At 47.5% G+C, this 12,279-nt stretch overlaps 1 protein-coding gene across 4 annotated transcripts in view; it reads left to right on the top strand.

Moving 5' to 3' along the window:
* The window catches only part of LRRCC1 (leucine rich repeat and coiled-coil centrosomal protein 1), a 98,245-nt gene that overhangs the window by 71,764 nt on the left and 14,202 nt on the right, over positions 1 to 12,279 (top strand). For all 4 annotated transcript variants that reach the window (XM_073550576.1, XM_073550577.1, XM_073550578.1 and 1 more), the window contains 5 exons: positions 3,128 to 3,302; positions 4,894 to 5,057; positions 6,871 to 7,079; positions 7,182 to 7,319; positions 7,806 to 7,941. In XM_073550576.1, the coding sequence (XP_073406677.1) occupies positions 3,128 to 3,302; positions 4,894 to 5,057; positions 6,871 to 7,079; positions 7,182 to 7,319; positions 7,806 to 7,941 (822 nt within the window). The remainder of the gene's footprint in view (positions 1 to 3,127; positions 3,303 to 4,893; positions 5,058 to 6,870; positions 7,080 to 7,181; positions 7,320 to 7,805; positions 7,942 to 12,279) is intronic.

The following is a 12,279-nucleotide window of genomic DNA, read 5'->3' as shown; positions in this document are numbered from 1 at the left end:
AAATGAGGATGAAGAAGTAATTTTTAGATCTGAAGCCTCTGTCACTCCAGCTCTATTCCCCATCCAGTGCCGCCTCCTCCTTCTTGACCGATGGCCTCTATGATGTATGACTCCATGCTAACGAGTCTTTGGTCAAGCAGGAGGAGGCGAGGAACAGAGCTGGAGTGACAGAGGCTTCAGATGTATAATAGCCATATGCATGTCAATTCAAACACTGATTTCCCAATATAAGAAGAAAGGACTGGCCATGTAACGGTATTACTGGAATTGTCTTTGAAAGAGCTACATTCACATATACCGTATTTTTCTAATTATAAGACGCACTTTTGTTCCCCCAAATTTTGGGGGAAAGTGGGGGGTGCGTCTTATAATCCGAATGTTTGCTGTAGAGGGGAGGGGTGGGCAACTCTGGAGTGGTGTCAGGGGGCTGGGGTGAGTTGGCTGCAGAGACAGCGTGAGGTCCTGTGCTCCCGCTTATTAGGCTCATGTAATATTTACTGCACCCGCTGTCCATCACCTCGGTGCTGAAGCCGCGCCAAGCTGGTGGACAAGGGAGCAGCGCATATTGCATGTGCCTGCACTTTCCCCCCACTGCCCTGTCACTATAGTCACCTTCTGATGATGGTTTTGTGCTCCCATCTCCCCACTGGCTCTTCCTGTGTGTGCCAGTAGGACCTGCGGTCACGTGACTCCCAATGTGCAGCACTGTGGTCATGTGATGGAAGGTCCTGCAGCTACAATGAAATGCCTGTATGAGCAGCTCCTGGTTGTCAGCACAGACAGGAAGAGCCGCGGGGGAGCTGGGAGCACAGAGCCATCATCGGAAGGTGAGTTAACTGTTTGTTATTTTATCATGTGCGTGCCAGCAGCACAGGGGGGCATATCCAGGATGGGATGTGGGGGCCATGTGCGTGCCAGCAGCACAGGGGGGCATATCCAGGATGGGATGGGGGGGTCACGTGTGTGCCAGCAGCACAGGCGGGCATATCCAGGATGGGATGGGGGGGCCATGTGCGTGCCAGCAGCACAGGGGGGCATATCCAGGATGTGATGTGGGGGCCATGTGCATGCCAGCAGCACAGGGGGGCATATCCAGGATGTGATGTGGGGGCCATGTGCGTGCCAGCAGCACAAGGGGGCATATCTGGGATGGGATGGGGGGGCCATGTGCATGCCAGTAGCACAGGGGGGCATATCCAGGATGTGATGTGGGGGCCATGTGCATGCCAGCAGCACAGGGGGGCATATCCAGGATATGATGTGGGGGCCATGTGCGTGCCAGCAGCACAAGGGGGCGTATCCAGGATGGGATGGGGGGGGCCATGTGTGTGCCAGCAGCACAGGGGGGCATATCCAGGATGGGATGGGGGGGGCCATGTGCATGCCAGCAGCACAGGGGGGCATATCCAGGATATGATGTGGGGGCCATGTGCGTGCCAGCAGCACAAGGGGGCATATCCAGGATGGGATGGGGGGGGCCATGTGTGTGCCAGCAGCACAGGGGGGCATATCCAGGATGGGATGGGGGGGGTCACGTATGTGCCAGCAGCAAAGGAGGGCATATCCAGGATGGGATGGGGGAGCCATGTGCGTGCTAGCAGCACAGGGGGGCATATCCAGGATGGGATGGGGGAGCCATGTGCATGCCAGCAGCACAGTGGGGCATTGTGCCAGCAGCACAGGGGGCCCATGTGACAGCACAAGGGGGCCATGTGCCAGAATGGGGGTTTAATAGATACCAGGATGAAGGAAATATATATGATTTGTAAGACGGACACTGGCATTATAAGACAGACCCCCCATTTACTGTAACATAAAAATATTTCTTTTTTACTTCAACATTTTGGGGGTGCGTCTTATAAAGCAAAAAATACGGTAAATAGTTTGGGGTGTGAAATCCAGCTGACATGTTCCTTTTATAAGTTCATTCTTTGAGGTAGGAAATTCCTAACCACTCATTTCGGAAAGACTAGGAATTTTAATCACATGGGCGTGTTTTTACACTTTTCATTCTGTGATCCCCAGACCTCACCAATGGTAAAAGCTACCTTTTGGAGATGTCACTACCAAGGTGTCCCATGATATTGCTGCAAGACTTATGGTGGAGGACACAAAGCTTCAGTCGATGCAGGGGGCCCTCATGATTAGTGATCCCCACCTCACATGCTAAGAACATGTGATCCTTTGGATGACCATGAGTCACACAATTCCTTAGGACACATTACATTATTTTTTCACACTATTCAGATCCTCTGTAGATTGTGAGAAAAAGCTGAATAACTGTGAAGACAGCACAAAAGCTGCACAAATCCAGTGTTCATGTTAACCCATTACATGAGTTATTATCTATGACTAGATGGTGGCCCAATTCTAACGCATCAGGTTTTCTAGGATATGTATGTAGTTTATTTAAAGGGAATCTGTCACCCCATTTTTTACCCATAAGCTGGGGCCACCGCCATCAGGGGCTTATCTACAGCATTCTGTAATGCTGTAGATAAGCCCCCGATGAAACCTGAAAAATAAGAAAAACATGTTAGATTATACTCACCGGGGGGCGGGGGCAGTGGGTGTCACGGTCCAGTCCGGCGCCTTCCATCTTCATACGATGATGTCCTCCTCCTTGCTTCTCCCTCGGCTCCGGCGCAGGCGTACTTTATCTGCCCTGTTGAGGGTAGAGTAAATTACTGTAGTGCGCAGGCGCCGGGAAAGGTCAGAGAGGTCCGGCGCCTGCACACTGCAGTACTCTGCTCTGCCCTCAACAGGGCCGATAAAGTATGCGTGTGCAGGAGCCGAAGAAGCAAGGAGGAGGACGTCATCGTATGAAGATGGGAGGCGCCGGACGGGACGGTGACACCTATCGGACCGGACCTAACGCTGCGGTGAGTATAATCTAACTCTTTTTTTTTTCTTATCTTTCAGGGGTCTCTCTCCGACGGTGGCGTGCATCACTCGAATTCCACGCCAATTCGCAGCCGGACTGCGTCTGTCTCTGGTGGCGCCAGGCCGGCCGCGACCAATCAGCGACGCGGGATTTCCATTACAAACAGACAGACAGAATTAGACGATTATATAGTAGATTAGGCTTTGATCACTTTGATTAATATGGACACTTCTCTTACTATAGAGCAGAATCCGCAGCCTTGAGATGGTGGCGGAAGAAGAAAAGCGAAAAACTGTTCAGATTGAGCTACTGAAGCAGGAGAAATCCAAACTCCTATCACAGCTCACAGCCCAAGAGTCTCTGATCGATGGATTAAAAGCGGAAAGGAAAATCTGGGGACAAGAATTAACTCAGCAAGGTGAAGCCATTGAATCCTATTTTTCAGTTTTACAGAACTTTTAGAATTTTTTTCTTTTTTAATTGTATATGACAAAGACAATCCCCTTTTAACTAGAAGCTATTCTAGGAATCCACTGATAGACACCCGCCTGGCTTCAATCTCCAGAGATAAGATGGTGTTACTGGGTGAAGCGGTGTGGCTGGGCGCATACTATGTGGAGATATATTATCACATGGAGGCCAACGTAGACAGCATCAATCTAGCTTACAGTATAGTGGTGGATTCAAGGAGAAGACCCTGATTATTGCCCCCACCAGACTTTATCTAAATTGGGTTGTAAAAACCATTGTGCTTTGTAATGAAACCCTAAAATGCTTCACGATAGACAAGACCATATTCTTCACACCCGAGCCACAATATCTAGTCGTTAGCATTGTGGGAGATCAGGCCATAGAAAAACTGCACGTTTTGAGACTTTTGACATTGTGCGTCTAGTAATAATTTCCCAGTTATACACGCTTAAACATTCATGTTAAGTTACCGTATGTAATTATAACCTATATTAAATGAAAAATCATGCATTTTTTACTACATTTTGTAATAATGCAAGTTCACAAGAGTTGAGCAAAAAGACTTGCAGTACCCTGGTTGATAGCCAAGTCGGGAGTCCATGGCTGGAAGACGATAGCCCTGCCATCTTTCTCCTACCTGCTAGCATGTCTTTTGATTAGTAGGCCCAGTGTGACGCCATGTGCGTGTGACTCTGCAATGATGAAGTTGCGTCAGGTCTTATAATTGGTGGCGGTGATAGGCAATGGCATCCGATATGAGAAGGTTAGCAAGTCTCTGGTCCAGCAGCCATGGACTACCGACTTGGCTGCGGGATCAGTTTCTGGCAAATCTTTTTGCTCAACTTTGACCTTTTACAATTCCTGGTAACATTTGGTTCCTTTATCGCTCTGACTGCTACAAAGCGAACCGGCATTGTATTGACTATCCATGCAGTCCACAGTGTCGGTGACTTCTTGTATTTTTTGTCATTTCCCAGAAACCTTCAATGTTCATTTCCGGATGCATTCACAGTAGCTCTTTGTGAAGCTAAGTGTGCCCAGTGTTTTTGGCATACAATTGAGGCTCCATTCACATCTCATTATTTTCTAGCATTTGATGGTGCATGGGGGCAGAAAGATGCATTTAGCAGTTGCATTTGGGTTTTACCAGTGTATGTGCAGAATGGATAGAGAAATGAGATGTGAACAGAGGCGTATGTGTTTAATGCAAACTGCTAGACCAGGATGCAGTTGGATCCCGTTTTCTCTGTTGAAGGAGTTCCACTTTCAGACTTAAGTATATTTTTTGTACAGTGGAGTCACTGGCAGCCGCATCCAACTGTGTAGGCGTCGTTTTGCAACCTTTTCTAGCAGGTCAAAAAGAGATTCAGATGCAATCAGAGCTGGCATTCATCTTAAAAAAAAAAAAAATCATGAAAGATGAATACTCCCAAGTGTATAAGAAAGTTTTGTTATACACCGAATACACTTTATTTCCAGTGAGGAGAAAATCTCATTTATAAATAATCCCTTGAAAACATCCAACTATTTTTCTCCAGGAGTTGCACTGGCCCAGGACCGGGGAAGGCTGGAAGCAAAAATTGACGTTCTTTCCGCAGAGCTGGAGACATTGAAAAAGCAAAATGAAAGAGATAATGATGCACTGAGGATCAAAAGCAAAATGGTGGATGATCAAACTGAAACTATTCGGAAACTAAAAGAAGTGAGTCCATGAGCGTATTAGTTTGTATAGGTTGCCCCAGACTCGCCCTCTACTTACTGGGCAGGATTGATTGCTTTTCATTTCGGCGGCTCCTGTTGTAGAGCTTCATTACTACCATCATTTAGTATTCTTCTACTCATCCCCTTCTACAATCAGGACCATGTATTGTAAAGGGTCATCAGCATAGCAGGACCAGTGGCTAATGCCTGCAGTGCTCCACTCACAAATAAAGGGGACCACTGGGCCATCTAAATCCAGCTGAAAGAATACCAAACATAGAAGAAATAAAACAGCACAAAAAATCCCAACATTTCCTCCATTAATCTCCACCTTTCCTATGATTAGATCCTCCCTCATACTTGAATAAGAGCTGAGAAAATAATATTCACATTTCACATAATTTGAGTCTCTGGAGATGCGCCATTTCTCCAAATCTCCTTCTTATAGCCAAGTGCCTGGTTGTTGTAAGCAGCTGGCTGCAGTAGGAGCCCCCCCCCCCCATTGGTCATCCTACAGTAGGCTCTGCCCTTCCATCTACCTGACAGATGAAAATGGTAGAGATCAAGTGAAAATATATTATCCGAAAGCCGTAAGATAACTCCAAGTCTTCCAGGTATATGCATAAAATCCGATCTTCTTTTTGTTATGTATTTTTGTATCTCTTTCGCTTTTTTTTTTAAATTATTTATAGATTTACTGTACCTTTTAGACATAAACATAAAATCACATATACACACAATATGGGAGGGCTTCTGCTGCAACAGTTGGCATGCGGTGCAGAAAGGACTCAAGTTTGCATCTTTATATAGATGTGCAATGTCTCCCGTAAACAACACACAAAAAAAAAACTAGTAGATTTGTCTTGGTTAAAGGGAACCTGTCACCCCCCCCCCCAGGCTTTTTTAAGTAAAAGAGCCACCTTGTGCAGCACTAATGCTGCATTCTGCCAAGGTGGCTCTTTTACTTAGCCTCCCTTCCACCGCAGAAATAATCGTTTTTAAAATTGGTCAAAAATACTTGAATTTTGACCGGGGGGGCAGGTCTTTCCCCCTCTGACAGACGCCTCGCATCCATCACTCTTTTCTTCCTTGAGCCCTTGCTCCGCCTCCTCAGCGTTCTTTTGAAATCCTGGCGCCTGCGCTGTACTATATTTTCTTGGGCATGCGCAGTTAGCGCTGCCCGTGCTATCACATCACATCCTGGCCTTCCTATCGTGAATGCGCTGACGCGCGGCCAGAGATCCCGCCCCGCAGTCGCTTATAATTTATTCGCACTGTGGGGCTGGGAATCTTGGGCATGAGAGCTGCAGAGAACTACTGCGCATGTAATCTTATACTGATAAAACAACTGATTTTAATGAAACAGCGAAACACAACATAGAAAGTGACCCATCGCTGGAATCAGGGTCTCTCTGCCCTTACATTGTGCTGTTCTTGGATTACACAGCAAAAATCTGACATTCCCTTTAAATGTCTGTAAAACCTATTTATGCCCTGACTAATATAACAATTGCCTGCGTAATATGTCTCCTTTATACACACTCCAATGTATGCTAGGTAATAATAGTGACCATAGAGGAATAAATGGGAAACATACATCTGTGTTGTTGCACACAATTCAAGAAGAAAATTCTAAAATCAAAAGTGTTTGTCCACAAATCAAATAAAAAAAGAAATGAGGTCATGGTGGTCCCGAGCCCCCCACCGCTCCTCCGTGTTGTTGCCAGCATCCCCCACCGGTCTCCGCTTCCTATCTGAGCTGGAAGAAACTGTTTCACACGGATTGGTACATTTCTTACACATTCTTTTGTCAGGGATTGCAGGAAAGGGACGAACGAATAAGAAAATTACGTGCTGAAAATCTGGAGACAGAGAAAACGTTAAGAGAGCAAAACGATGAAAGAGCAACACAATTGCAAGAAGCGAAAGAGAAGCTGGAACGGCAGACGGCGAGAAAAGAAGAAATCAAGTTTCAGCTTGAAGAAAAGGAGGCCGAGCTGCTGGATGTGAAGAGTGCTTACAGGTGATTAGGCAGCCGGCGGAGCAGAGGTTTTACTAAATGTAGCTTGTGCTGTTTGATGTGGACTCTTGGCTCATTTCAGGCATTTGCTCTTTCTATTCATAGTGCAATGAATAAGAAGTGGCAGCATAAAGCAGAATTACTAAGCCAGCTTGAAACACAAGTCAGGCAGATGAAAGAGAATTTTGATGCCAAGGAGAAGAAGCTGATTGAAGAGAGAGACAAAAGCCTCCATAGCCATAAGTAAGTAGAAAGCTGTTCTGGTTTACAGAAACTTTGGAAGGAGGCAGTGAAGCCCACCTTTTTATCAAAATGGTTAGTGACCGTGTTTGATGTTTAATGACTGTCTATCGTGTATCCGTATCATTTATACTCCAAGAGGTCTATAACAAAATGGCGTCACGGGGTGCCAGAGAGAGACTATCAGCCTTTGTACGTTTGGCTTTTTTGTACCTCAACACTTTCTCTCTTTAGTTCAGTGCAGAGATTTCTGCAAATAAAAATCTATGTGGGGTTCCTGCACTATGCATGAAGTTCTGCGCGGGACAGGTGGAGATATGACTGCCGTCATCTAATACTGGGGCGTTCAATCCCAAGTGGTCACCTCCGGAAATTAATAGATTGCCATACATCTTTTCACTTCCTTGACCAGTCGGACATTTCATTAATGATCAAGGGCGTGGAGTGCACCCACCGGTCACCTTTCACCACTGATTTCTTTGTGCACAGGGTGGTGATGGAGAAGCTTCATTCTGTGGATGACGCATTTAGGAGACAGTTAGAGTCCATCCTGGCCACACACCAGGCCGAGCTCGTAAAAGTAGCGAGTAAGAAGCAAAAGGACATAGATGCAGCCAATGAGAAAGTAAGTGTCTTTATTTTGCACGGTCAGTGTGAATATTGCCTGTCCGGTCTAGTAATGCTTTCTAAAACACTTAGCTGATTTGTTAACGGGGGTCTCCAAGAAATGTAATAATTAAAATAAGTAATACACAAATATTAAACTTTTTTCTAAATGCTTTTAGCAATATGTATAGCAAAAAGGGTAAGCTTTATCTAGTGCGCTCTGTCCGGATTTTACATAAAGCAAGTACCGGGACAGGCTGTAGGACGGACTGCGAGAAGCAACAAGTCAAAACTGTCAGGATGACTGAGATGAATGATCATTCTCAGTCAGTTGAGGAAAGGTGTTTGCCTTCTCCTATAGTCCGGCTCCACTTCATGTCCTCCTGTCAGGGTGATTGAGATGGATGATCATTCTCAGTCAGCTGAAGAAAGGTGTTTGTCTTCTCCTATAGTCCGGCTCCACTTCATGTCCTCCTGTCAGGGTGATTGAGATGGATGATCATTCTCAGTCAGCTGAGGAAAGGTGTTTGCCTTCTCCTATAGTCCGGCTCCACTTCATGTCCTCCTGTCAGGGTGATTGAGATGGATGATCATTCTCAGTCAGCTGAGGAAAGGTGTTTGTCTTCTCCTATAGTCCGGCTCAACTCCGTGTCCTGTCAGGATGACTGAACAGAGGATTGTGTGTTCAGGATGCCTGACTGGACACTGCTCTGACGTGCCCTCTGTCTCTTGCTTCTGGCAGCCCATCCTGCTCCTACTGCATGTCCTCTGAAATTTAGGACCAGTTGTGATTGGTGGTAGCTGCCATCTTGGAATCCTGACAGAGTACACAAACTAAAGCATACCTTTTTGCTATATACAGGTATTAAGAAAAATGTTTAATATTTTAAAAGTGTATTATGTATTTAATTTATTTTAGTGCATTTCTCAGAGAACCCATTAACCCCAGAGGGTGGTTTGCATGTTAATTACCGGGCCAATTTTTACAATTCTGACCACTGTCCCTTTATGAGGTAATAACTCTGGAACGCTTGTTTTCTCGTGACATATTGTACTTCATGATAGTGGTAACATTTCTTTGATATAACTTGCGTTTATTTATGGAAAAAAACGGAAATTTGGTGAAAATTTTGAAAATTTTGCAATTTTCCAACTTTGAATTTTCATGCCCTTAAATCACAGAGGTATGCCACACAAAATACTTAATAAGTAACATTTCCCACATGTCTACTTTATATCAGCACAAATTTTGGAACCAGAATTTTTTTTGTTAGGAAGTTATAAGGGTTAAAAGTTAAACAGCGATTTCTCATTTTTACAACACCCGTTTTTTTTTTTTTAGGGACCACCTCACATTTGAAGTCACTTTGAGGGGTCTATATAAAATAAAATACCCAAAAGTAACACCATTCTAAAAACTGCACCCCTCAAGGTGCTCAAAACCACATTCAAAACGTTTATTAACCCTTCAGGTGCTTCACAGGAATTTTTGGAATGTTTAAAAAAGAGACATTAACATTTAACTTTTTTTTTTTACAAAAAATTTACTTCAGATCCAAAATTTTTTTTGTTTTCCCAAGGGTAACAGGAGAAATTGGACCACAAAAGTTATTGTGCAATTTGTCCTGAGTACGCTGATACCCCATATGTGGGGGTAAACCACTGGGCGCATGGCAGAGCTCGGAAGGGAAGGAGCGCCGTTTGACTTTTTCTACGCAAAATTGGCTGAAATTGAGATCGGACGCAGTGTCGCGTTTGGAGAGCCCTGATGTGCCTAAACAGTGGAAACCCCCCACAAGTGACACCATTTTGGAAAGTAGACTCCCCCCAAGGAACTTATATAGATGTGTAGTGAGCACATTGAACCCCCCCAGGTGCTTCACAGAAGATTATAACCTAGAGTCATAAAGATAAAAATCAATTTTTTTTTAAAAAAAATGATCTTTTCTCGTTCGCCTTATTGGGGGACACAGAGACCATGGGTGTATGCTGCTGCCACTAGGAGGCTGACACTATGCACAAAAAAGGTTAGCTCCTCCTCCGCAGTGTACACCCCACCGACCGGCAGGGAATTCCTCAGTTTAGCTTAGTGTCAGTAGGAGGTGGACACGGGTCTTTCATTAGACCCATATCTACCTCGTCGTGCGTCGTTCCTTTACAGGTTCTACGGAGGGATACAGAGTGAAAAGTCACATCTGTACTCCCACATGGAGTCTGCGAGTACGGCGTGTACTGCCACCCCGTATCCTTGCAATTCTCCGCGGCAGGACCAGCCAGACGGACGCCGACACCAAGACGTGCCAGCGACTCCAGGGGTCCTTGTCGCCAGTCTCCCTCCCACTCGCCTACCAGAGCCTGTCGGTTGGATGAGACGCAGGAGTTCTTCAGTCCCAGGTAACGGATCGGGGATGGGTGAGTATGGATTTTTTATTTACCTGGCTGCCCATTCCCGACGGACAGGGGGTGCGCCTCTTCAATGGCACAGGGAGCGGGCGCTGCGGAGTCTCCCTACGCCCATAGGCACACCATGCTCCATATTGCTGGCCCCCGCGTTCCCCCCTTCCCTCCCCCCTTTCTGGGGACAGGGAGTACAGGGCCTCTTCCCCTCCTTCCCTTGGACGCGGCTTCCGGCGGCGGCGGCGTCCTTTTTCCGACCTCCGCGCCGACCCCCTGCTGACAGGCGGCCGCCGCAACTAATTTAGGCCCCGGCTTTAGTTCGGGCCTACCGCAGCGTCGCGGCCACGCCCCCCGCCCCTTTCTTCTAAGCGGGCTTCTCTCCCGCTCTTCCCAGGCCCTCCCACCGCCTGTCCTTCACATGCCCAGCCTGCTATGGGCCAGAGGGCAGAGAGTTTTAACCCTGTGGTGTGCTCCGCCCTCCCTCGTCTCCTGGACGCGCGCTCTTTCTCAGGCAGGCGCCATTTTCCCAGCCTGTCAGCCGGACACCAGCTCGTCACCGGATATCATCATCTGCCAGCTGGTTTTTCGCTCAGGTGGTCTGTCGGCCGGATTTCGCTCTGACCCGCATCCACTGACAGGTCGCAGAGCATCGCTTCTGGGGACACCGGACCGTGAGTAGCTCTGCACTGCAGACTGACCCTTCTCCGCCCTCTGTCCCCCAACCTTCCGGCACTACCTTAGCTTTTCACTATGTCTAACTTCAGCCTGACGCCGTCCAGGGGCCATCTACTGCCCCAGGTGAGGGTGAACCCCCCCACGCCTGGCTGGGCCTCCTCTCTATCTCAATCAGTGGCAGACCTCACCAAGGTGTCTCAGTCCCTGGTGACCGTTCTGGATACGTTGCCCCTGGACTCTTCGGCAGGGCCAAGCAGGTCCCAAGTTATTCCATCTGAGTCAGCCAGCGTTAGTCGCAAAAGACCCAGCCGGAATCCTCTCCTCGCCCCATCTCACCGCATAGCCCTTCTCAGCAGCCTCCCACTCGGGCCTCCTCTCCCGAGTCAGGTGAAGCGCTTTCGGACAGGTCATCTGAGGGGATTTTAGAGCTGGATTCAGACCAGGATGCAAACATGAAGTTCACAGTGCAGAACCTCATTGCAGCGATCCATCATACCTTCGATATTGCTGACTCCCCTGCGAAATCCTCAGATCAGGAGGTTTCGTTCAGACGGGCAGAAACTCCCTCCAGGGTATTTCCTTTCCATTCCGAGTTTGGAAAGATTTTTACCAGGGAAAGAGAGGATCCGACCAGACGCTTTCAAAGAGGAAAGCGTCTCGGTGTACTCTATCCATTCGCTAAGGAGCTCACGGACAACTGGTCTGCTTCTCCCTCGGTGGATCCGCCCGTGTCCAGGCTTTCCAATAATACGGTTCTCCCGCTTTCAGGTGTGGCGTCCCTAAAGGATTCTAATGACAGGATTATAGAATACCTGGCGAAGTCTGCCTTCGAAGCGGCTTCAGCGGCGGTATGTCCAAGCTTGGCTTCTTCCTGGGCAGCAAAGGCCATAGCCACGTGGGCAGACTACCTTCGTCAGGGCATCTTGGATAAAGCGCAACCGGAGCGTTTGGCCGATCTCGCCAATCAGATCTTCCATGCGGGGGTCTATCTTCTTTCCGCTTCCTTGGATGCCGCATCCTGCGCAGTTCAGGCGTCAAGCAACGTAGTTGCAATTCGACGTACAATTTGGCTAAAGGCCTGGCAAGCGGACTTGTCTTCTAAAAAGTCCCTCACTAACCTGCCTTTTCAGGGGGTGCGCCTCTTTGGGTCCCAATCGGACCAGATTATTAAGGACGCCTCTGGAGGCACGAGTTCACTCCTCCCTCAGTCCAAGCCTCGCAGTCCTCCACTAAGGCATCAGTTTCGACCCTTTCGGGCTTTCCGCCGTTTCAATACGGCAGACAA

This window comes from Dendrobates tinctorius, unplaced genomic scaffold, assembly GCF_039654945.1.
Source record: "Dendrobates tinctorius isolate UK_male_01 unplaced genomic scaffold, ASM3965494v1 ptg000165l, whole genome shotgun sequence".
In the NCBI taxonomy this organism is placed as follows: Eukaryota; Metazoa; Chordata; class Amphibia; order Anura; family Dendrobatidae; genus Dendrobates; species Dendrobates tinctorius.
This window is presented reverse-complemented; position numbering and strand designations above follow the sequence as displayed.